Source organism: Mytilus galloprovincialis, chromosome 6 (genome assembly GCF_965363235.1).
Source record: "Mytilus galloprovincialis chromosome 6, xbMytGall1.hap1.1, whole genome shotgun sequence".
NCBI classification, from domain to species: domain Eukaryota; kingdom Metazoa; phylum Mollusca; class Bivalvia; order Mytilida; family Mytilidae; genus Mytilus; species Mytilus galloprovincialis.
This window is the reverse complement of record NC_134843.1, coordinates 50,056,543-50,080,440: the sequence shown is the minus strand read 5'-3', so window position 1 is coordinate 50,080,440 and position 23,898 is coordinate 50,056,543. Positions and strand designations below refer to the sequence as shown.

At 31.1% G+C, this 23,898-nt stretch overlaps 1 protein-coding gene across 1 annotated transcript; it reads right to left on the bottom strand.

Moving 5' to 3' along the window:
* Window positions 1–16,841: 16,841 nt before the first annotated feature.
* LOC143078600 (pancreatic secretory granule membrane major glycoprotein GP2-like) lies at window positions 16,842–20,909 on the bottom strand. The gene is made up of 4 exons (XM_076253456.1): window positions 20,891–20,909; window positions 19,240–19,455; window positions 18,611–18,772; window positions 16,842–16,936 (listed from the first exon to the last, which is right to left on the bottom strand). Exons 1-4 carry the CDS (start codon window positions 20,907–20,909, stop codon window positions 16,842–16,844), a joined length of 492 nt encoding a protein of 163 aa, XP_076109571.1.
* Window positions 20,910–23,898: the final 2,989 nt, after the last annotated feature.

Below are 23,898 nucleotides of genomic sequence, written 5' to 3'. Positions count from 1 at the left end.
TCAGGTTTCTTCAATTTCTGTGAGCATAATTCAATTAATGTATAACTGCTTAGAGATGAATAGAGTTGATTAGCGTGAATTTTTTAAATAGTTAGAATATAAAGTTTTTATTTCAATTACAATTGAACTTTTTTTATATTAATTTGAAAGTTAAGTTATGTTGATCTGTAATATGCATTTGTGTCTAAAAAAACTTGACCAACTTCTAAATATTAGTCCGATCGTATGAGTATTTAAATATTTAGATGTGAGCGTTCCTGATGAAGGTAAATCCATAAAATTGCTTCGGACGCAAGAAATTATCAAACTGGTTGTTTTTAAAAAAAATTAACCGCTACATGTGTCATGATAGTTGATACAGACTTGAGCAGTCCCTGTAAGGATATAAAAACAAGTTTAATTGCATTTACTTTTTGTTGTATCTGCAGTATCGGCTTCTGATTCGTTCACAATCTGAAAATAGATTTTCGAATATATGCTTTAAACTTTGCTGCAAAACATTAACAACTGGTAGCTGCATGTAACACATTTTTCAGACATAAAAAGGGGGATAAAATTTAAAACAATTAGTTTTATATTGGAATCATAAACATCAATATCCAATGACAGTGAAGAACTTGCTTAAGTTTATCCAATGAAATTGAAAAGTCTCGTCCTTTTTCTAAAAACAATCATTGTAAAGTGCCAATAACTTGTTGATAAATATTCCGTATCAACTTCACAAATAATACACGATGATCTTGAAGTATATATTTTGCGTACTGACGTTGTTTATCATCTCATTAACGTAATATATTATTCTTTTATTTGTCTTTATTAATACTACTTTTACTGTTAAGTCTGTGTTTTGAGATATCCATTTGACGAAACTCTGTGCTTATGTATCCAATCATACTTTGAACGACAAAAATATTTTATGATGTGTCTCTGTATCTATGTATCTTGTCATACTTTGAATGACAAAATTATTTTATTTGTAAATATTACTTTTACATGTAAGTCTGTTTTTTGTGATATACATTTGACGTGACCCTGTACTTATGTATCCCGTCATATTTTGAACCACACAATTATTTTATTTATTATTGTTACTTTTACTGTTAAGTCTGTTTTTGTTATATCCTTTTACGTGACTGTATTTATGGAATCCGTCCTGCTTTGAACGACAAGATTATTTTTATCTCTACCTGTGCGATTTTCAAACGCGCAATTTTACACCAGTACTTAAAACCTCCCACCTTGTATGGGTACATTTTACATAGATAAATCAAATCGTATAATATATGCAAAATGAGGATGTTAATTTTGATGTATGCCTTTTTGTACTTCTTCGTTACATTTGTTGTTTTTATAGTGATTAAGATGATAACACTATGTTGACTGCTGTACCCCTATTTTTGACATGTTTACCTATTGTGTCTGTTTGTTTTGTTCACGCATCGTTGACAATATAATATAATTTGATGCGACTGTCATACAAGTGAGAGGTTTAGCTAGCGATAAAACTAGGTCCAATAAGAAAATGCCTGTACCAAGTAAGGAATATGACAGTTGTTATCCATTCGTTTGATGTGTTAGAACTTTTGATTTTGCCAATTGATTGGGGACTTTCCTTTTTGAATTTTCCACGGAGTTTTTTGTGATTTTACATTTTAGTAGTTGATTTAAGACAGAGAAATAATACTATTGTGTTTAGTGTTACATTTAATTACAAGTTATGATTATAAGCTGATAAAATGAATGATGCAGATTTATGTGGAAACTCACATTGAATAAGTTTTTTTGAGAGATGATTTTATGCTTTTTTGAATAATAAAATCGAGCAAATTAACTCAAATGTATTACACGTTGCAAAGATGCCGGTACCGTCTCAATATAACTATCAACTTGTTAAAGGATATACCGAATAATTGGAATGAAATTCTATGTTGACGATTACATCAAATAGCAAACTAAAACGACACTAAAACCAGTTGTTTATAATATTGTCAATATACCGGCAGTTGATAACATGTTCTGCATATGTAATACTAAACATTTTTCTTGTAATTAAAATTATCAATTTTTATCTAATTTTCGTTGATCCTAATCATATTTGATCAAAACATGGCGTTTGTGTAAGATTTTCGTTATAGTATACCAAATTAGACTACTTTCCGGATTTGTAATAACATAAGCAACACGACGGGTGTCATATGTGGAGCAGGAACTGCTTACCCTTCCGGAGCACCTGAGATCACCCCAGTCTTTGGTGGGGTTCGTGTTGGTTATTCTTTAGTTTTCTATGTTGTGTCATCTGTACTGTTGTTTGTCTGTTTGTCTTTTTTTTGTTTTTAGCCATGGCGTTGTCAGTTAATTTTCTATCTAATATGAGTTTGACTTTCTCTCTTGTATCTTTCGTCCTCTTTTTAAATAAGGCAATTATAATAGATGAAATGTTACAAATCGCAGTTTTGTTTGTTCTTTGTGATTCTTGTTTCCTTTTTATTAAATATTTTCTACGATACAATCAAATTTGAATACAAAAGGAAAAACACACATGAATATAGAACCGTGATAACAAACAAAAAATACATACCAACGATTGGCACGTTTTTGTCGTTGTATTACACGAATACTTGAGATCATCGTAAATTATGATACTGGCTTCCTTCCCAAAATTCTGGCCATCATATGAAAAGCTGATGTCATAACCCTCGGAGAAAACTTTGTTGTCCACTGATCTTTTCTTCCGTGACGCCGGTAGATTCAAAGTTATCATGAATTGGTTTCTGTATTCAGCTAAAACAAGTTCAGCACTTGTTGTGTACAGCAGATCATTTTCTAAAATCTGAAAAAAATAATTCAATTCAACAGAATCCAACAATAGAGAGTTTGTTACAAAACATTTCTTTGTGTCGTAAAGGAATATACCTAATGAACATTAACCCCATAAGAATGGCTTAAAATTGTGAATCGTCAAGCATTTTATCTTGATATTTATGACTATGTCCTTTGGGAAAAATCATGACTGCTTCATCAAACACATATTGGTTCTCTAAAACCTAGAAGATGTTTTGTATTCATTCGCATTCAAGTCGAATACCGAATTTGAAGACGAAAAGTGCTTGTAAGATTGTAAAATTGCACATTTAATCATTTCATTGGTACAAAATTTAACACATGGCATATTACCTCCAAGAACATATATGTAAACTATACCTGAAAATGTATCCTCTTACACCATACCGAGGTGGTTAGAAATTCTCCAAACACATTAATTGCTTCACATAAACGAGTTGATAGTTTACATTCACCATTAAAAGGAAGACTGATATCAGTTGGTGGTGACGAAGTGTTATAAGAGCAATCATGACCCACATGTCCGTTATCACAACTACACACCCCTACAATGGAGCACAACACACTATTGATTACAACTGTTAATGAAGCAGTGAAAGTTGAAAAGAAAAAGTTTTCAAAACACTTTTAGACTATTGAAACAAATTGGAAACTGAAGACATTTCCTATTCACTAGATATTTTAAGATCGGATCGTAATGTTGATTTTTAACAATAACATGATCTTATGTCTACTTTTCCAGATCGTACGTTATTTTCTGACATCATGTTTTTAATTTACCAAAGTACTGCTACATATAAAAAGTAAAATCACAAAAATAACGAATTCCGAGGAAAATTGAATTTTGAACGCTTTAATTAATTCTTTCTACAACTAATATGTGTTTACCTGATTTGCATACTCCGTAATTACTGCAATTATTTAGACATAATCCACTTGCAAAATATTCTAACAATGTTTGTGATCCATCGGTAGATTTTTGGGAATACAGGGATTCAGTTTTTACAAGCTCTGTCATAATGCTCGTTACCATGGTATTGACTGTGTCTGTAAGAAACGTTGTGTCGCCTGCAACCTAAAGGTATTATAACAAAAAGCTGTCTTAAATATAACAAGGTGTTAGCCATATTTTAAGACATATTTAAGCTATACATTTATTAGAAAAATACCATACCAATTAGAATGAAATGTGTATTTATCACACGAAACAACAAAGACTGGAAACAATCAAGCATAATTATTTATTTATTTAGACTCCGGTAAACCACAAGGGAGATTCCTATTTTCCTAAAGATATTTATCAACCAGAGTCAAACTTAAGCATAGTCTACCATTTCACCGTGCAGCCTTACACAATGAGTTAGACTAATATCATACATGATATTAGTTTTACTCATTGTGTAAGGTCAGCTTTCAGAGACCTCGACATAAGAAAATGGTGAGCAATTTGAATAAAAATTTAATTATCTGATGTATAGTAAAAGAGGTGAGTAAAGGGGGGTATCTGCACGGAAAAACGAACAATTAAAAATGTCTTGCACGTTGATCTTTTTACCGATTTCAGAAAACACATTGAATAAAAAACCTTTTTTTCACGCCTGTACATGTAATGAAAATGGCAAAACAATTTGCTCGAAAATAACCCTTTACCATCTCCGTCAAATAATTCACAAGAGAAATATGACAAACAGAAATAAATGACTAAGACTATATCTTAATGTACAAATTCCACTTCGAGGATATGCTCACGTTAATAAGGTCGAGTAAATCATTTCTACATGTACCATCTACTGTTTTGCGCAAATTAAGAAGCTTCAAATACATATTGTACCGATCAACGTTTGTAATAGTAAATATAGACTGATAAATTTGTTTCTATATTATTTTTTTTGGTGTTACTTTCACAATTATTAACACAATTGATTTCCTCGCTAGTGAAATATCTCTTCTTGGCAAATGATCAATCGAAATTTTATAATGACGCAATTTATTTTGGTTTCTTCTGAATTTTTCTTTTTGAGACATCATACAAAAAGACGACCATACTTAATGACGTCACATATTAACAACACAACTTTCTGCAAATCTTAGAAAAGGGAGTATGAAAATCATTTGAGAAACTCTTAACAGTGATCTATTTAAAAAGCTAGGCAATCCTTGCTATTTAAGAATCTAACTGTAGAGGAATATATAAAACACATTTGTTGCAGTGGTGAAATATATAAATATTTAACTTTTTAGATACATTCTGGTTTTCAGGGCGAAATGTTTCTCCTTGAGATAAGAAAAGGCTTTGGTTATTTCGTCATATCCTTGTTCTTAGATAATGAAGAAGAAAAACTTATACTTCTATATCCTTTACACACGCTTCAATGAACTTTTCAACAGGTACATCAACATAATCTTTGTACATATCATTCTGTAAAGCGTCTTTAATGCTGTTGAAACATATATTATATGCTCTGTCAAACGTCCATCCATTTCGAAAAGTTGCTGGTGGCTGTAAAAGAATGAAGTATATGAATAATCATTGTAATGTTGGTGTTTCTAATTCATGTTGAATTGTGTGTTCTTACTTCAAATTCAAACATTTCTGAAACAAGCAAATGAATACAGTGGTAAACTCTTCTTTCTTTCTAGTTATAATTTATCCATGTTATCATATATTTATACTTTTTCGTACATTATTTTATCATAGAAATGCAAAAATGCAGTCTGTGAATTGATATTACCTCAATGTCCGTCTCATTTACGTCATCACTGTATGTTAACGGCTTGAAATCTACCACGTCATCATTATTACTTAAACTGCGTTTACTTATTTTATGTGGAAAATTTACGGATCTTCTTCTCCGTTGAGGCTGGGGCAGAGGCTGAAACGGAAAGCAAGATTCGTATTGCACATATGAACCTAATGAACTTGATGACTCTGATGAACATTGCTGAGTGCTATCTGTTAAATTACAATTTACACTATCAAAGTCTTCAGGTGAATCGGTACTCCCAGGTTGTTGCTCACACGAACAAAATGTTGCCAAATCCGGGTTATTTTTATTATTGTCAACAGTACCAATAGACTTATACGCATTGTTGTTTGCTTTCAAAAATATCGGCTCCTCGTTAAACAGTTTTTCATCCACCATATCTGATAATATCCTGTTCAGAATTAGGAAAAAAAAGAATTACGATTTTATTCATTATACATATACAATATCCACCAATATATTCACGTATAATTATTAGTAAAGTTTGTATTTTTGCAATTGAGTATTGATAACAATACACTTGTACAAGTGTTATAAACTATACGCAATTTTTTAAGTATCAGAAATGAATTCAACTTTTTTCATTATTTAAACATGGTTATTAAACTCGTCATATTCACCAGGATTGAAATTTTGTATTAACACCAGACGCGCGTTTTGTCTAAAAAAGACAAATTTTGTCTACTTAAGACTCATTTTGTCTTCAATATACTCTTTAGTAATATATTATTTTTAATTCTATAGCAAATACACAATGTTTGCCCCTGCTCGTGATATTATTATAAACTCCGTATTCAGACAATCAAGTGTGTTTGAAAAGATAACGTTTCATTGTAGAAAAGCATGGCATAATATGTAAAGGATTTTTTATTGTTTTTACTGGTGCTTTTCGGCACATGCATTGCAATAATTCTTAGTTTCAACAGCTAATGTAAGAGTGAGTTACTTTTTTAACATTATCATTAACGGTCATCGCACCAAACTGTAATTTCCTGAACGGCGTAGCTCTTTTTTGCCTAAAGTGTAACTGGTGATAGATATATATATATTAACATTCCACACTCGCGGTACCGGTTATGTACAGTCTAAAAATATTGTATATATTCTATAGTTTGACACTGTAGTGTTTTTGGTTTTTTTCTTCTTCGTGTTTTAATGTCTGTTTATATTTATCTTCTCATAATATACAATGAATTCGCCTGTAGGCTTTCTAGAATCTTTATAATAACTTTATTATTTTGATTGCTATTTTGTTAAAGCACAATCGGTGGCAGGGTTTTCTTGTCAATTGACGATTACCTCCAAGAATCTGCGAAGATCTTAACATCATTGGTTGGTCCATATATACGGCCGAAGAAGTCATCTGATGGATCTTTTGTTGTACTAGGAACTCCACAAAGTCCTTTTGCTGCATTAATATCCTTCACAGATGGTTTTATAGAAATTACACTTATAAATCGCCTCGCTATGGAAAATTGTATTTCTGTTCCAATTGGCAATACAATCTACATTGCAAAACTAAAATTGTTTACTTGCATATTTGTGTGTTTGTTACTGTGGTTCAATAGATATATATAGATAGCTATACAGATGGGTGCGGTCCTAACCTTGACAAAAGTTAACTTAGAGTTAACTTGTTGACTGCTTTCTAAGTTAACTTGAGAATTTTTAAGCAGTCAAGCAAGTTAACTTCGTCGTTGGTGGACCAGACCTACGGTCTGCTTTTTTAAGACTGCTGCAGACCTATCGATAAGTCTGCTCCAGACCAGACCTGTGGACAAGTCTGCTTTTGATCAGTCCTGAGGACAGGTCTGCCCCAGACCAGACCTGTGGACAAGTCTGCTTTTGACCAGTCCTGAGGACAGGTCTGCCTCAGACCAGACCTGTGGACAGGTCTGCTCCTGACCAGACCTGAGGACAGGTCTGCTTTTGACCAGACCTGTGGACAAGTCTGCTATTGACCAGACCTGAGGACAGGTCTGCTTATGACAGATTATCGTTATAAGAGTTTTCATATCAGACCTGAACTTTCATTAAAATATGTAAACAACATTCGCATTGTTTTTCCACAGATATCATTTATTATTTACTCGCTAGACTCTACTAGATATTATACAAATGCTCTCTTTTATTTTCTTATATAAATAAAAAATGGCTATACGATCACACAGAGTTTTTTTTTATTAGAAGGCGGATAGAAAGGTTATCCAACGCATCGGAACAATATTCTTATATCACGGGATATCGGCAACATTGTCTACGTTATTTCGTTCCCCGTTGTTTACCTGTCCCTTCCTAAATTTTACTTTATGCATACATTTATACTTGCATGGATATTTCATTGATATTCAACTTGTTTGCATTGGATTTACTATTCTATTTCCCGCAGAATATTCCAAACAGAAATTGTACAGTGTCCGTAAGCATACGGTGTGGTAAAACTATCAACAATCTCGTCAAATTCGTCAGATTTATCGAGGGATTTGTCATTGCCGATATTTATATGGGACGTCCTAAAATTATACTCAATTCGCACTTTAATGAAATAGTTGCCACTTGACGTTTAACTATAAACAAAATCAATCAACCGACATAATAGATTCCAAGAAGAGAACCTCGTATACTTTTTTTGCTGTCCATTGTCATGATTGTCAATGATTGTATTATACATTAAATCCTGACATAAAAAAAATGACTGATTTACTCTCCGGGTATATAGATTTTCAAATTAAAGTGCACATATGGTCAGTTTTGGTGGATGCGGTCAAATAATTTTGTTGTACAAGTCAGCTGGAGGTATCAAAACTACTGAAATTTTGTTACGTATCAATATTTTGAATAAAATGAGGACATGCTGGTATCCTTAATTTATGCGAACCCAAATTTTTTGTTATTATATTGCAATATTGCTGTCCATTGTCATGATTGTGTTATACATTAAATCCTGACATAAAAAATATGGCTGATTTACTATGCGGGTATATAGATTTTCAAATTAAAGTGAACATATGGTCAGTTTTGGTGGATGCGGTCAAATAATTTTGTTGTACAAGTTAGCTGGAGGTATCAAAACTACTGAAATTTTGTTACGTATCAATATTTTGAATAAAATGAGGACATGCTATAATTCTAAATTTATGCGAACAAAAATTTGTTGTTATTATATTGCAATATTGCTGTCCATTGTCATGATTGTATTATACATTGATTCTGGCATAAAAAATATGGCTGATTAACTATGCGGGTATATAGATTTACAAATTAAAGTGCACATATGGTCAGTTTTGGTGGATGCGGTCAAATAATTTTGTTGTACAAGTCAACTGGAGGTATCAAAACTACTGAAATTTTGTAACGTATCAATATTTTGAATAAAATGAGGACATGCTGGAATTCTAAATTGATGCGAACAAAAATTTGTTGTTATTATATTGCAATATTGCTGTCCATTGTCATGATTGTATTACACATTTAAATCCTGACATAAAAAATATGGCTGATTTACTATGTGGGTATATAGATTTACAAATTAAAGTGCATATATGGTCAGTTTTGGTGGATGCGGTCAAATATTTTTTTTGTACAAGTCAACTGGAGGTATCAAAACTACTGAAATTTTGTTACGTATCAATATTTTGAATAAAATGAGGACATGCTGGAATTCTAAATTTATGCGAACAAAATTTTTTTGTTATTATATTGCAATATTGCTGTCCATTGTCATGATTGTGTTATACATTAAATCCTGACATAAAAAATATGGCTGATTTACTATGCGGGTATATAGATTTACAAATTAAAGTGCATATATGGTCAGTTTTGGTGGATGCGGTCAAATAATTTTGTTGTACAAGTCAACTGGAGGTATCAAAACTACTGAAATTTTGTTACGTATCAATATTTTGAATAAAAAGAGGACATGCTGGTATCCTAAATTTATGCGAACCAAAATTTTTTGTAATTATATCGGTTTAATGCAATATTTTCTACATCAGGAAACGACGAGACCAAATCAGGAATATAACAGTTATTCTTAGATCGTTTAATGTGTTAAATATTTTGATATTGCCATTTGATAGTGGACTTTCCCATTTGATTTTTTTCGGAGTTCAATATTTGGGTTTTGTGTAAAACAAATACTGAAGTCATTATATAAAAAACCAAAACAGTGATGTTCCTTTTGATTTTTTGGCACTTACTATAATTCAAATACAAAATGATATATAGCGATGGAAAGATCAGAATGAAAATACAACCAGATGGAAAATTAATATAGTTCGTCATTCATATAAAAAAATGGTATAATGATCTGTTGTGGAATGACGAAATGAGGGAATTACGGAATTTCGGAATGTTTGACAAGGGAAAAACTATAGGGCACCGACAACTTCATTGCAGTTAGCTGTGTGTTAATTATATTTTTGTAAACTGATGTATAAAACCCGCACTTTTCGGAAAATGACTGAATTTCAATATTCTATTAATTATTCGAGATCTCGATGCAACTTATTTCCTTAAAGTAATGCAAATGAAGCATTTAAAAAAATAATAATTTATTCATATAATTTACATCTGTCCATCTCTTATTACATAAGAAAAGATACATTGAGCTTCTTGATAAAACAGGAATTGTAGTTTTAAAAAACAATCCTTCTGTAAATAATTCATTTGCGCTTTGTTTCATCAAAGTAACCAGACTCATAATTTGATACGCCGAACGCGCTTTTCGTCTTAATAAGACTTATCAGTTGTGATCGATCAAAATATTTTGAAAGCCAAAAAAGTATGTGGAACATAACGGACCGGAAAATTCTAAAATGTTATGCTAAATAAGGCTACGGTAATTTATGCCTGGGATAAGAAAATTCTTATTATTCCGATTGATTCCTACTTTAGTAAACAGGAAACAGGAAATTTATAAAAAAAAGTATCATATAATTGATATTCATGTCAACACCAAACTTGTAGGCTGCAAACGTAAATATCGCCAATTGAGAAATTAAAAGTTACATGATTTGATATTTGATATATGTTTGATATCAACAAACCTCTCTTTCAAAATTTATAAAAAGAGAAAGAAACTATACAAACCTTGAAATTATTATTGGTGTTGATGATTGTCATATCATTTTTACCACACGACGTCGTCAGTATGATAACAGGTTGCTTGAGCAAATATTTTTCTCTCCTTGAAATCATCTCACATAAACGTAAAACGAACAAAGTATTTTTGCTCCGTATTGCTATTCCACAAATGCACGATGTACCGGGTATACCAGCACCACAACTTGTAAATAATGCATGTACCTAAAATGTTAAACAAAACAGTTAAATTATCAAAACAAATATTACTGTAGATTCACTGTTTAATTGAGGTACAATCGCTTGATTGGTGTCTTTTTAAGAAAAAATATTGGTACCTTAAAATTTTGACAATCAACATTTAAGTATTGCCTACTGTTCTGGGGCATCTGATTTTAACCCAAGTGTTGCTCAGTTTTTTGTTTTGTGTTTTGTAATGATTGTTTGTGTTTTTGTTCTGTTGTTTGTACTTTTGTCATTTTCTTCCATTGCGTTATCAGTTTATCGTCTATTGATATATTTGAATATCCCTGTGGTATCTCTCTCTCTCTCTCTCTCTCTCTCTCTCTCTCTCTCTCTCGTTGCAAAATGAAATTTGAAATTGTTTTTAAACTGCAACAAGGCATCTATTTAATTTGTTCTTTAATTTTGAAAGGCTTTTAAAATTTTAACCTTACAAAGGATTCAGTATAAAAATAATGTCACAATTGATGCAATTCTTCGTGTTTTCAGGGGAAAACATCAAATCCCCGTAAATATTCATTACATTTGGAATGTCACAGTAAATAAACACATATACATCAACTATCTGTTATATGGAATCTTCTGTTTTAAAAGAAAATCAAAGCCGAATTCGAAAAGGGCATAGGTGCATATCCATTCAGAACTAAGCTCTCCTATTAGAAACATCTCCCTTAGGACAGGAAAGCATTTTTGTATTTTTTATTTATATAAGAAAAAACTGGTTTAACGTCTCCTTTTTTTCTGATTTAACATACTGTTTTTCTTGCACTAATATTCTGAGCTTGAACTTGAACCCTGTGAAATTCATTCATTTGCAATTGATATGTATTAAAACATAATTATGCAGTTAAAGATAAACATCTATTTTTAGTTCCTTAGATCATGCTATTTTGTATTTTTCTTTACCGAACGCCAATATCTAAAACGTTTACCAATAAAATGCTACTTGTTTTGATTTCGTCAATTTCTTCATTTGATTTTTCATAAAAACAACAAAAAGCATAACCCTTACCCTATAAGGACCAATGTCATTTTTGTACATTACATATTCGCCAACTCCCATGTAATCATAGTATTTTCCATCAAAAGTTCTGAAATGTGGATCATTGTATGACTGGCATAATCTGTTTTTTAAGACGGAATCTTTATCTACTACCGTTACCTAAAAACAAAAATTGCTTTACAATATACAGAAAACTGAGCCATTTATACATTCTTATATTGGAGTGTTTCCTTTTAAGTTTGTAATACTCCACATTTAAACATTTCAACCACGTTTCAATATTTTCTAAAGAATATCACAACACAATACTATAAAAAAAAAATGTTTCTTTTCTTTTTTTCTAGAAATAGCAAAAATATAGAAATCTAATGAAAATTAAAAAAATGGAAACTCTATTAACAAGTGGAAAAATATCCCAAAGCTTAAATACACCAAACGAATATTCTTTTCTAATACATAGGCAATTTAACCCTTCATTAATATTTTGCTTGAAAAAACAGTAATCAAATTCAGGCATCGGGAAAAAAAAAAATAGTATTTGTAATATTTGTGCTATTTTCGCATTTCTTGATCGGTTAGTGAAAAACGTTTTTTTCATGAAATATCTGTTCTTGATTGGTTGAAATTTTATTATGACGTCAGATTTTCTTTGTTTTATTATGAATTCCCCTTTGTGATGTCAAAAAAACCAGCTACCATGCTGATGACGTCACATTCAAAGAACACACCGTTCTGCAATTTTCAAAAGATAAAAATCATTAAAGAAAAAGATTCCCCCACTTTTACTTGTGTATAACAATATCTCACTCTCAACACATGAATTTTAATTATTTATAAAGCTCGACCAGCCTCGCGCTTAAAAATATTGAAATTTGAATGTCTCAAGTAGAGAAATATCGTGTTACACTTGTTAGAGTGGTGAAATCTACATATAATGAATGGCTTTCAAGTTTTAATTACACTTCTTGTTTGTTCAGATTCAGCCTGTAAACCATTGATTATCGTCATTTGATACATAGACACATGACATATCGATTTCATTTCTATAAGTATTTGATTTAAAAAAAAAAAGCTTTCTGACAGGTACATTTCTGTAAATACATCTGAATGTGATGTTCCATTCATACTGATATTGAAAAAGTTCCTGAATATTGCACTTCAGTCAACTGCTACTATTAACCAAGGTTACATTTGATGGGAAGACTTTAACATAGTTATAAACTATAAGTACCCTTATTTGTTGTATATATACATCTTTCCAAATATTATTAGGTATAGAAACAGAAGAGGCTGACAGTTTTATATAAGCATATCTATTGTTAACATTGTAGAGTCCATCGTTGTATCCATACACTTGTAACGTTCTCTTTTCCATCCAGTCAAGATTTCCTAATCTGATTCCACAGGATTCAGCTTTGAATACAATATCTCTTTTAATCATGTTATTAATGCAGGTTGGTTCTTGATTATACGGTCGAAATATGTAGAAGTTCTGCTCACATTGAGATCTTAAATCTGGATGTGATGAAATACACCCCACGGGAACTGTGGACGTAAAGGTTATATTAAAAGATTCCCCTTCAGTAATTGTGTAATAATATTTGTCCGGCTAAAAAAAAAAAAATATGTATTTCAAGATATAATGTATACTCAATTTCAATGAATATTGGTATGTGTTGGAAATGTATAATGCACTGTTTTCGGTCCTTATCTTGAAGCGTTCCACTGATGAATGTAGGACCAGAAAAGCGCTGAGGCGCATGCAATGTATTTGCTATTCATCACTAGGCCGATACCTTTGATGGTAAACAATCAGTCACCGAGAATATCATTAGATTATTAGTCACTGTCTCGATACTGACATTATTAATAACAAACTTTCTAAACTTTATTTGGGATTTAAGAAAACATCGGATTCAACTCATTTAAGCAAATACCTATATTCGGCTTTTTGCATGCCTGGTTACATTACTTTTTCTCTTCTAATACATCTTGGCGTTCAAATATTAAAAAATGTATAATCCAATTCAATGAAAATTGGTAGTTTTTTAAAGATACATTATGTATAGTTTTCGGTCCTATTTTTTTAAAACGTTTTTCAGATAAAGGTAAATCCGGAAACGCTTGTAAGTCATGAAGTGTTAATGTTGCATTTTTTTTGTTAATGTAATAATTTGAAAACCGTTCCAAATTGGACTACTTTTTTTTACGTCAAACCTTGTAACATCATTGAAAACAAACGAACTGAAACAAACAGTTTTTATTTCGTCTAAGTTGTGTTTTAAGGTTTATAAATGACACTCGGATTGTATGTGTAAATAGGAGACTGTTACTGTGTATTTTGACCTCTGGACAATAACTTTTAAAATATATCCACTATATATTTTAATGTGTAAATAGTACTTTTACTTGGAAATAATCCTTGGTGGTTTTTTTTTATAATGGAAGCTTAAACGAAGAGAAGAAAAAGAAGAAAAAGAAATTAACATAAAATATATTATTTCGTAAAGGACAACATATATCATGCACTTAATGTTAGGTAACAAACAATCAACTAATGGTAAATCAGTAACCAAATCTTACTTTACCGCATATTGAATGGTTCAATTGAAGTTTAGTCTAAAATGTCCTGAACTTTTTACGTAATCAATTACAATGAATGATGTTTGTTGAACAAGCATTTAATGTTTTTCTTATTGAGAAAGAATAGAAAAGAAAGTACACATTATGAAAATTAATAGTTAACAATAGCATCTTTATGAACATAATGAGTAAGAACGTATTCTTTCTGTGAGACCATTCATTTTGTGTAAAAAGAGGTATCAAATGAACTCAAAAGTTGAAAATGGTAACAGAAGTTTCGGTGATTTTTTTTTCAAAGCATATCAAATTTAAGCTAGTTTATGAAAACAGTATAAACCATATATACTTTGATCTAAGTTGAGTATAAAGATAGCTTTTTGTGATATTCAGCTACATTTGCTTACATAGAGTCCAGCTTTAAAGACCGGACTATACACATATGGGCCTGGTGTTGATTCGTTTGAATTTCTCATTCTGACAGCACATTTCACCTGCAACATATATTTTAATTGATCAGCAACCTAACTCGATTTTCTTTTATCCGATATTTTTTGTATGTTTAAAATTTCGGTATTTTTCTGTATTAGCATTCAGCGTTATGATTATTTATAAACAGAACTGTTTGACTAAGTATGAGAATAACATGCAATAAAGTGACCTACGCTATAAAAAATAACGAATTTCCAAAAAAAATATATCCATTCTGCACTCGAAAGGTTGTTGTTTAAAAAAAATCAAAAAAATCCATAGCAAGACAATATTATGTATGAATATTTGCGAGCCTTCTCCGAAAGAAATAACTATCTATGCATTTTTTCAATCATTGTAATTAAAGATTTGCGTTTGTCATTTGCTTTAATAAAAATTACAAAGCATTTTCATTAGTAAAACCAACATATATTTATATTAGATAAACAATAATTTACGTTGAGTGTTCTACATTTTGTTTCAATCATTTTGAAACAACCCAGCGTTGTTTTCTTATTTCGAAACCCTACTATAAAATTTGTCGTTTTTAACCAAATGATTTCATGAATTCTTAACCTATTCTAACACAAATGTGAATGTGTTCTGTGAAAACCCTTATGAAAATATAATATAAGTGCAAAAAACTGTCATACCTCCATGTTCATTTTGTATTTATCATGCCAATCCATTTCTTTCAGAACAATGGCATCAGTGATATCTTTGAACAACAAGTTGTTGTTGTTTTTAATAACATTTCCACATATCAACCAGTAAACGTCATAGAAATATGTTTCGTTGGATTGGTCTTCAAATACGCATTTAAAAATTGGAATTAAACTTGGCGTTGGATCTACATTAGGTATCGGGAAAATTTCACCTTCTGTTAAAAGAGCTTCAACTTCCACGGATATGCTGTTCGTTGGAAAATTAGCTAAAATAATAAACATGCGCAAATTCGAATACAATTAAATAAAATTTAGAAGGTTGAACAGTAGCATGAGTCTGAAACATTTCAAACCCCATCATGAAAACACTAATGCAATATTTTCATTTTATATACTGTAAATGATTTTAGGACTTTCTTTAAAAAATATTCATATATTGTTATTAAACCAAATCACTCGGACGAAGTTGTCCTGACATGAATAAGACTATTTGAGGTCAAGTCTTTTACAATCTGGTCCACCTAAAAAGGATCACATTCAAACTTGACGAACTGTTCACTATGAAAATGCTGTCGGAAGACATACCATGATGGGAAAGACAAAGTTTGAGTTTACAACAAGCGAAACAATTTCAATGGTAGTTCACGAAAGCCTTCACTTTCTTTGTATTAAATTCGAGAAAAGCAAAAAGACATACGATTCTTTTTTTCTTTTCTTATTTCGGGAATTGTGATTTTCAAAAAATCTCCTAATTTTTTCTATACAAACTGGAATTCTGTATTACATATCGGCAGAAGATTAAAGACAAAGTAAGGATTAATATGGATAGCTCTGTAAAGATATCTTATATCTAAAGAATAGCGTATTCATTATAATACGTAATAATAGAAGTAACAATTGGTTTTGACTTGGTTTGATATTGCAAAGAGATAAACCTGATAGACGTGTTTCATATCAAATACTTGATTTAAAAAAACTATTTTCTACGGCTAGAGATCTCTCAGTAGAAGAATGACAATCATATGCCTTCGATATTAGCGATCTGCACTTACTCCAGTATATTTTTTTCCACATTAAACATAAGATACGTTCTATTGCTTTGGTATTCAACATGAAATTGTATGTCACGAATGACAAAACAAAAGTTTAAATGAGGTAGATATAAGCAAATGGTTTGTTCGATACAAAATTTTAGGATTTTAAAGTTGTGTATAACTTACAGCTACATCCTGGATAATATTCCGTTTCTGAAGACATACTAGCTGGACAGTGTACTGGTCCACTTCCTACAAAAAGAGTTTTTAATCATATTGACAGTTTGCTGCTGTTGATAAAGAAAGATATATAAATAAATTGAAAAACCAAGGTCTTTTTACCTCAGAATTAGATAACCTTAGTTGTTTTGGCAAGTTTTTTTTCAAGAATAATTGATGGATGTATCACTGCTTACATTTAAGCAGGAACATATTAAAGAGAAATCAGCATACTTTGTATATCACATGAAAAAGACCGACAACTAAGTCGAATGTTTCTCGGGTTCACAATGTGGTTGTCCACAGAAAGAAACTATACCGCGTCCTCCGAGTAGATGCAGTAAAAAAGTTATGGCTAAGGTTAGACCAATCAATGTTTTCAATCTATGAATTCACAAGACTACCAAGGTTGGGATCTATTCAGATCAATACTCAAAATGCAAAAACAAATCAGTTAAAATGGTCATGTATTGTGTGGAGTGCTTTTTCTGTTTGTTTTTTGCTTGTTTTTTGCTTCTATAAATTGAATTATAAAAGACACCATTTAATTAGATGTAAAAAGAAGTAAAAGGCAAATCGATGTTTATCCTGCCGGATGTTAAGAACAGAGGATGCAAGAGTGGTGTAAATGATTTAAGGTTAGATAAAATATGGTGCATAACCAGAACTATATAAAAATCCGTTTCCAGCAGTAAGCGAATAAACAAGCTAGCTTAAAGTACGTGGATTTTATTGAACGAGGAATACTGCTTTCTCAAAAGTTGCTAAGACAGGGCTATGATTTAATCAAATTTCGGTCATCACTCAAGAAATTTTAAGGTCGCCATCGTGAGCCGATTGGCCATTATGACAAAAGTGTGTCAGAAATCATATCTGGTATTCTTCCTCAGTCATAATAACCTCCATCATATCATTACCGAAATGAACAAAGAAATAACGCAACGGGTGCCGTATACGGTGCAGGAAATGTCTACTCTTTCGGGGCACCTGATTTCACTCCCGGGTTTGAGTGGAGTTCGTGTGTTTCTTATTTATTATTTATATCTGTTGATGTAAATGTCCTTTGGTCTTCAGAGTCGTTTTTTACTCTTTGGTTTTTTATTGTTAATGTCTTTTGAAATGTTTCCACGAAACCTCTTTCTAAATTATTAACCTCTATGTTATCAGCAATCAAATCCGGGCTTCAAAGTTATTTTGATACTGTCTATTCCAGAGATGACATGAATCAGATGTGGATACTAATAAATTCCAACGATCTGTTAGAGTAAATATATCCTCAGACTCTTTCATTTTGAAATAGTATTAAAAAATTTGACTTTTCTACACTTTCACAAGTATTCCTGCAATTCCAACCTAAAAGAGTATATTGCTTCGGTTCATCTTACAAGTATCTTGTCTTAGGGAGAAATAAATCGTACTTTTTAACGAATCACTCTGATCCAAACAAACAAACAAATCTCCGAAACTGACATTATCAAGATGCTTGACTTCTTGATTGACAACATATTTGTTACGTTTAGAGGACTTATTTTTCAACAGACTGCTGGCATTCCAATGGGAACCAATTGTGCTCCTCTTCTTGTCGTCTAGTTCCTTTATGAGTTTTATTGTTTACTATATAGAAATAAAACACATACAATTTTAAAGACAAGGAAATCAACTCATTCCTATTTTGTTTGACCCCAGCGTTCAAAACATATACATTACCGAAACAATAAGATGAATTAGCTGGTGTTGGTCGCAGATAATATACGTTATAGCCATCACAGTTCCTTGTTACAATATAAATTGACTCTTCACAAACACTTTGATTTGTTTGAATGCAGGCTTCTATAGTCATATTTCCGTCTACAAATTTTGGCAAAGTACCTGCAAAACCGTCAATAAATGTATTAATGATAAAAAGATATTGATTTGATTGTAGGTAACATTATTCATGTTCATATACAAGTAAACATGAGTTTAAAGAATGGGAAAATCTATCAACGTTACATGACTTGGATTAAATTGAAATATATCAACTCGTGTGCGTCCTTTGCACAAGCTTGCTACGTATCGATCTGGTATATAAATACAAAGGAAGGACATGCAAAAGTTTTGTTTTTGTGAAAATTCTTCGATAAATTATTTTTTTAATTTTTTTTTCAATCTGTGACTGAAAAATTCTTGTTCTTTAGTAAAATAATGCATTTGGAAGAAATTGTACTTTATATACATAAACCTCATGTTAAATGGATCAAAAAACATATAGCTTAGTTTGAAATATTGTCGTCTTAACCAAACAACAATTTTTCAAACAATCTTGCATTTAATTGTAAAATAAATTTGTTTTGTACCATTCAACCAAATCGGGTTCATTGTTCCACAATACTTTGTTCCAGGCAGCTGTGTAGTAGGCATATCACCCCCATTATCACTGTAAATTCTATACCAGCCTTCTTTCAACATGTCGTCACTAATTGATTCTTCCGAAGTCCAATCAGCAAAAAATCCAGTTGAACGTTTTTCGGCATTATCTAGTCTTGTGTATGTTACACATGGGTCCCTAATTACTACAGAGATATAAGATAAATATAAACAATATGTTTGCTGTGTAAATATAACATCGACAGAACTAATCAACATTTATTTTATAAGAAAAAATAGACAACAGTTTTCAAAGTTATTTTGTTTTAGTTTGTTCCTAATTTGGGCTGTTTAACCACTATCCTAAGTTAAAGGGATATTATTGTTTATGTGGTTGTTGTCGGTTGCTGCCTTTTTGTATTTCTTGTTATGTCGTGAATCATATCGTATTTTTCTATTGAATACTTTATCAGTGTGGTCCAAACTTGTCTTGTCTGGGCTATTTTTCTAGCTGCCTGTACTGTTAGTGTTTGCTATTTTTGGGTTGTTAAACATGCCGCGAATCAGAAGCCTTTTATTCAGGAGATTATTGTAATGCCATATTTGTTCTTCGTACATTGGTCATTGCTAAATCAGGATATTGGTATCATCTTTTGAATTGTTCAAATGTGTCATTTCAGTTCTGTTGAAACTCCTTACGGTATTGGATTTGGTTCATTGCTGAAAGCCTTACGGTAAACTATAGTTTGTTTTGTTTTATATCATCGTTCCCACGTCACTGGTGGAATTGTGTCTCATTGGTAATTTTTCCACGACACTATGTTTTCGATATGTGCATTAAGTGAAAGTGTGTAATTTACATATATTTTCTTAAAGGCAATGACTAGTTATATCTAAAGTAAAGTGGTTGTTGATATTCGATAAAAAAGAATATGAAAGTTGAAATTAGCGAAGCCAATAATTTTATTGTCCTAAAACGCAGACTTATTTAAATATTTTACTGTTAAAATTGTGTGTTTGGTAATTGTCTTATGGAATAAAACCAATAATCCCTATTCCTTCCTATGTTTAATTCAGGCATTAATGATGTACTTTGTCTTAAGATCTGATACAGTTGCAGTTATCTCATGTCCAAGTAATCCCTTATCCTAATTCGCCATTTCAGAATCTAATGCATTATGGGTAATATTTTCAAAAGCGTGCACCGAAACATTGTGCTTTGTTTAAAACGTTCTAAACAATGGAATTCCATCCAATTACGTAACGCTATTTTCATTTTGGTGTACGAACAATGAGATTACCCGTACTCCTTTAGATTCTGAAAAGGCGAATTGATAATACTTTTTTTAATATTCTAATATATCTTTCAACAAGGGTTGTACATTGCTAATTTTTATGACATACATTTTGAATCATCATATCTATAAAAGAGAAAAGACAGTACTAGGAAGTTCGTTTCTTTCTTCTCATTTATATTTACCTTCTCCATGATATATTTTTATATCGTTTATACTACTATGTACACGGGCTGCTCTAGCGAAATTATTTCCAGTTCTATCAACTTGATTCACATATCTACTACCCCTGTTGTCAGTATAGTACAGATTGTCATTGTTGACAGCAATGCCATTTATTAAATACCCAGAATATTTAAAGCCATAACCGTTAATTTCCTGCACATCACTTCCGTTTAAAAACGCAGACCTTATCATGTATCGTACTGTCCAATGAATTCTTCCGACTTCAAACTCTACAAATAAGAGTTTTATATTGAATAGCAAATCATGCAATGTAAAACATGTATTTGATTATGTATTGCTATAGTGCTAGCATAAATGTAACACGTAAAGTCATATGAAACGAGTGACTGGTGAAAAATAATGTTTATCCAATTTATTGACCAATGCAGTAACACATCATAAACTTAGTCTTCTGTGCACGATTTTTTCATTTCTTACGCAAAAATATCGTAAAGTCGTCATTTTTTTAGCCTGTCTGTTATGATTTAACAAATATGGCAGGTAATTATTTGCCGTGTTTTGAACCCGTAGTTTACCGATTATTACCTTATAATAAACAATCAAAGTTTTATAATGAAAACTATCCACTTAGTTATAAAAAACATATGCATCATATTTGTTTAATTTGAGGTTTCATATTACTTTAAAGATTTGGCCGATACCCTGTAAAAAATATGGACAGTAGACAAGCTAATACCATAGATTTTTGAAAGGTGACCGAATTATCAATAAACCACCATTGAGCTCGTATAAAGATGAACTGTTTGTTAATTATACTATACTGTTGAAGAAGTCAATCGAAAAAAAACCAGATCTGATTTTCATTCTAATCGTCATACTTTTCTCTTTTCAGCCATGTATAAGTTTCATAGTTTATTATTTTGCAAATTTAACCTCATTTTTTAAGTGTTTTATTGGATATTCACCCAGTAATATTCGTGACTTTTTGGTCAAAACAGAGTCGCTGATTACTGTCACTTGATCATCTCCATCTAAAGTACACCTTTCAATTGAACCAATTTCATCGTCCATAAAGTATATCCAGCTAAAATAACAAATTATTACGATTTGAAATTTTGTTGACCTTACATATGCAGTAATATATAATGATATGTTATGTTTCATACAAAAAACATTTATTATGGACATTTTCTGATTCATTTCTCACTAAAAAAGGACCAAAGAAACAGATGCTTGTATGCTTACAAATAAATGCAGTACAGTGTTTTTTCAAAACCTGATTGACGTTTATGTGTAGCATATCTTATACATAACAGTGAGATTACTGAGCGTTTATAGAGCTTAAAATTTGCCTATTTCTATTATTTTCAAGTACCTCTAGAATTTTTAACCCGAACATTCTAATTTTAGATAGTTAGAAACCATTTAGACAAAAATACGCCTCAAGAAAAATTCAAGAAAAGAAAAACACAACAGATATCAACTCGACCCATGCCAAGTTTATTTATTTTGAGGCAGACATAATTTTTGCACATTTTTTGGTAACGTGCCAATTTAACACATTTGACTTTTTTTGTAATTTGATTTCGGGAAACATTAATGGTGGTGTTGCTCCTTTTTCTTTTATAAATATTTCGATCGAACGTTTCATAGAATTATATGAAACTTTGGAAGAGGCAGTTTTAGCCTTTGAAACAAAATATTGAAAACATATTGGTTCTCGAAATTTGTGTATGTTTTGGAATTAGAGTTAAGGTAGATTAATGGTATACCGCCATCTTGGATTGTACAATCACTGTAAAAAAAACGGTCTAGTTATTTGCCTAAAGCTGCATATGTGAAGACAGATTTGCAATTCAATGGTTAGACTATTTCTTCTATTTAAATTAACTTGTTAATTAATCGTATTCTACAAAATATTTTAACAAATATCATTTTTTCTATTTTAAAATCATTTTTTTTTCATATGAGCCAGGGGAGATAGCTCTTTTATTACAAAATTTATACTGGGCTGATAGGGAATTTTTTAATTTTTACTTGTAGCAAAAAAAACAAGTTCGGTGACATCATGTTTTCTTTTAATTTTCTTTAAACATGTTATGAAACCTTTCTTCTCACAATTTATTTCAAAATTCTATCGCACAGAATTGTTTTTATGCACACTAATGTGTTTTTTTCATGAACAAACTAACCAAATTTTGGCAATTTTCAACGACTCATAGCTTGAAAAATAGCACGGTGACCAATACTTTTAATTAAATCTTTCTTGGCAAATTGTAAAAAAAATCTGTATATGCAGTATAATGTCAGTGTTTTAAAACGTTTAATATCTTTTGCAAAACTTACATGGAATTTAAAGATTTTTTTTCAAAACCTATCCATAATGATGATATATCATTCCCCGTAAAATAACGAGTGTCAATTATGATGTTGCATACAGTTCACTAATTTGATTTAGCAAATAGGAAGATAATTTAAAAGTAAAATAAATAAAAGATACTATCATATGAATCATTTAAAACTTTTCTCACCTATTTTCCACATCTAAAGTGAGATGTCCTTTTCCAAAACCACTGCCATTTATAATAACAGTTTCGTTTGAGCCATCAAGATTTGAGCGGATAATTGCATCATAGTTGCTGTCAGACCAATAAATGTGGTCGTTGTCGGAGTCTATTGCAAAACTTATTGGATGATAAAGTGACGATTTCGGTATTATTTCTTCAATCATTCTTTCACCATTGCTACAAGGATAGCATGTTCTGAAAATAAAAACTTATTAGATTAAGTAAAAGCCTTAATTATTTCATGCTGTTCACTTGACATTTAAATGCAAGTTGAACCCTTACATAAAGTAGCAGGACCTGACCATTTAACATGCCAATAAATGATCTAAAAAATAAAAAATAAAAATAAGTAAATTTAGAAACTATGAATACATGACAACTCGAACTTAAAGGCAAGTCATAGCAAGACAACTCGGGACAATCTTAAAACAACCCGAATCACTTTTAAAGACAACACGAACCAGTTTACAAGACAATTCGTAATACTTCTAAAGATAACATATACATTTTAATTTAAAAAAAGGGTCGTAAAGGATGTACGGTACAAATAACGTTACCAGCCTTGCCTGTGAATGTAACGTTTATTATTCTAGTATGTATA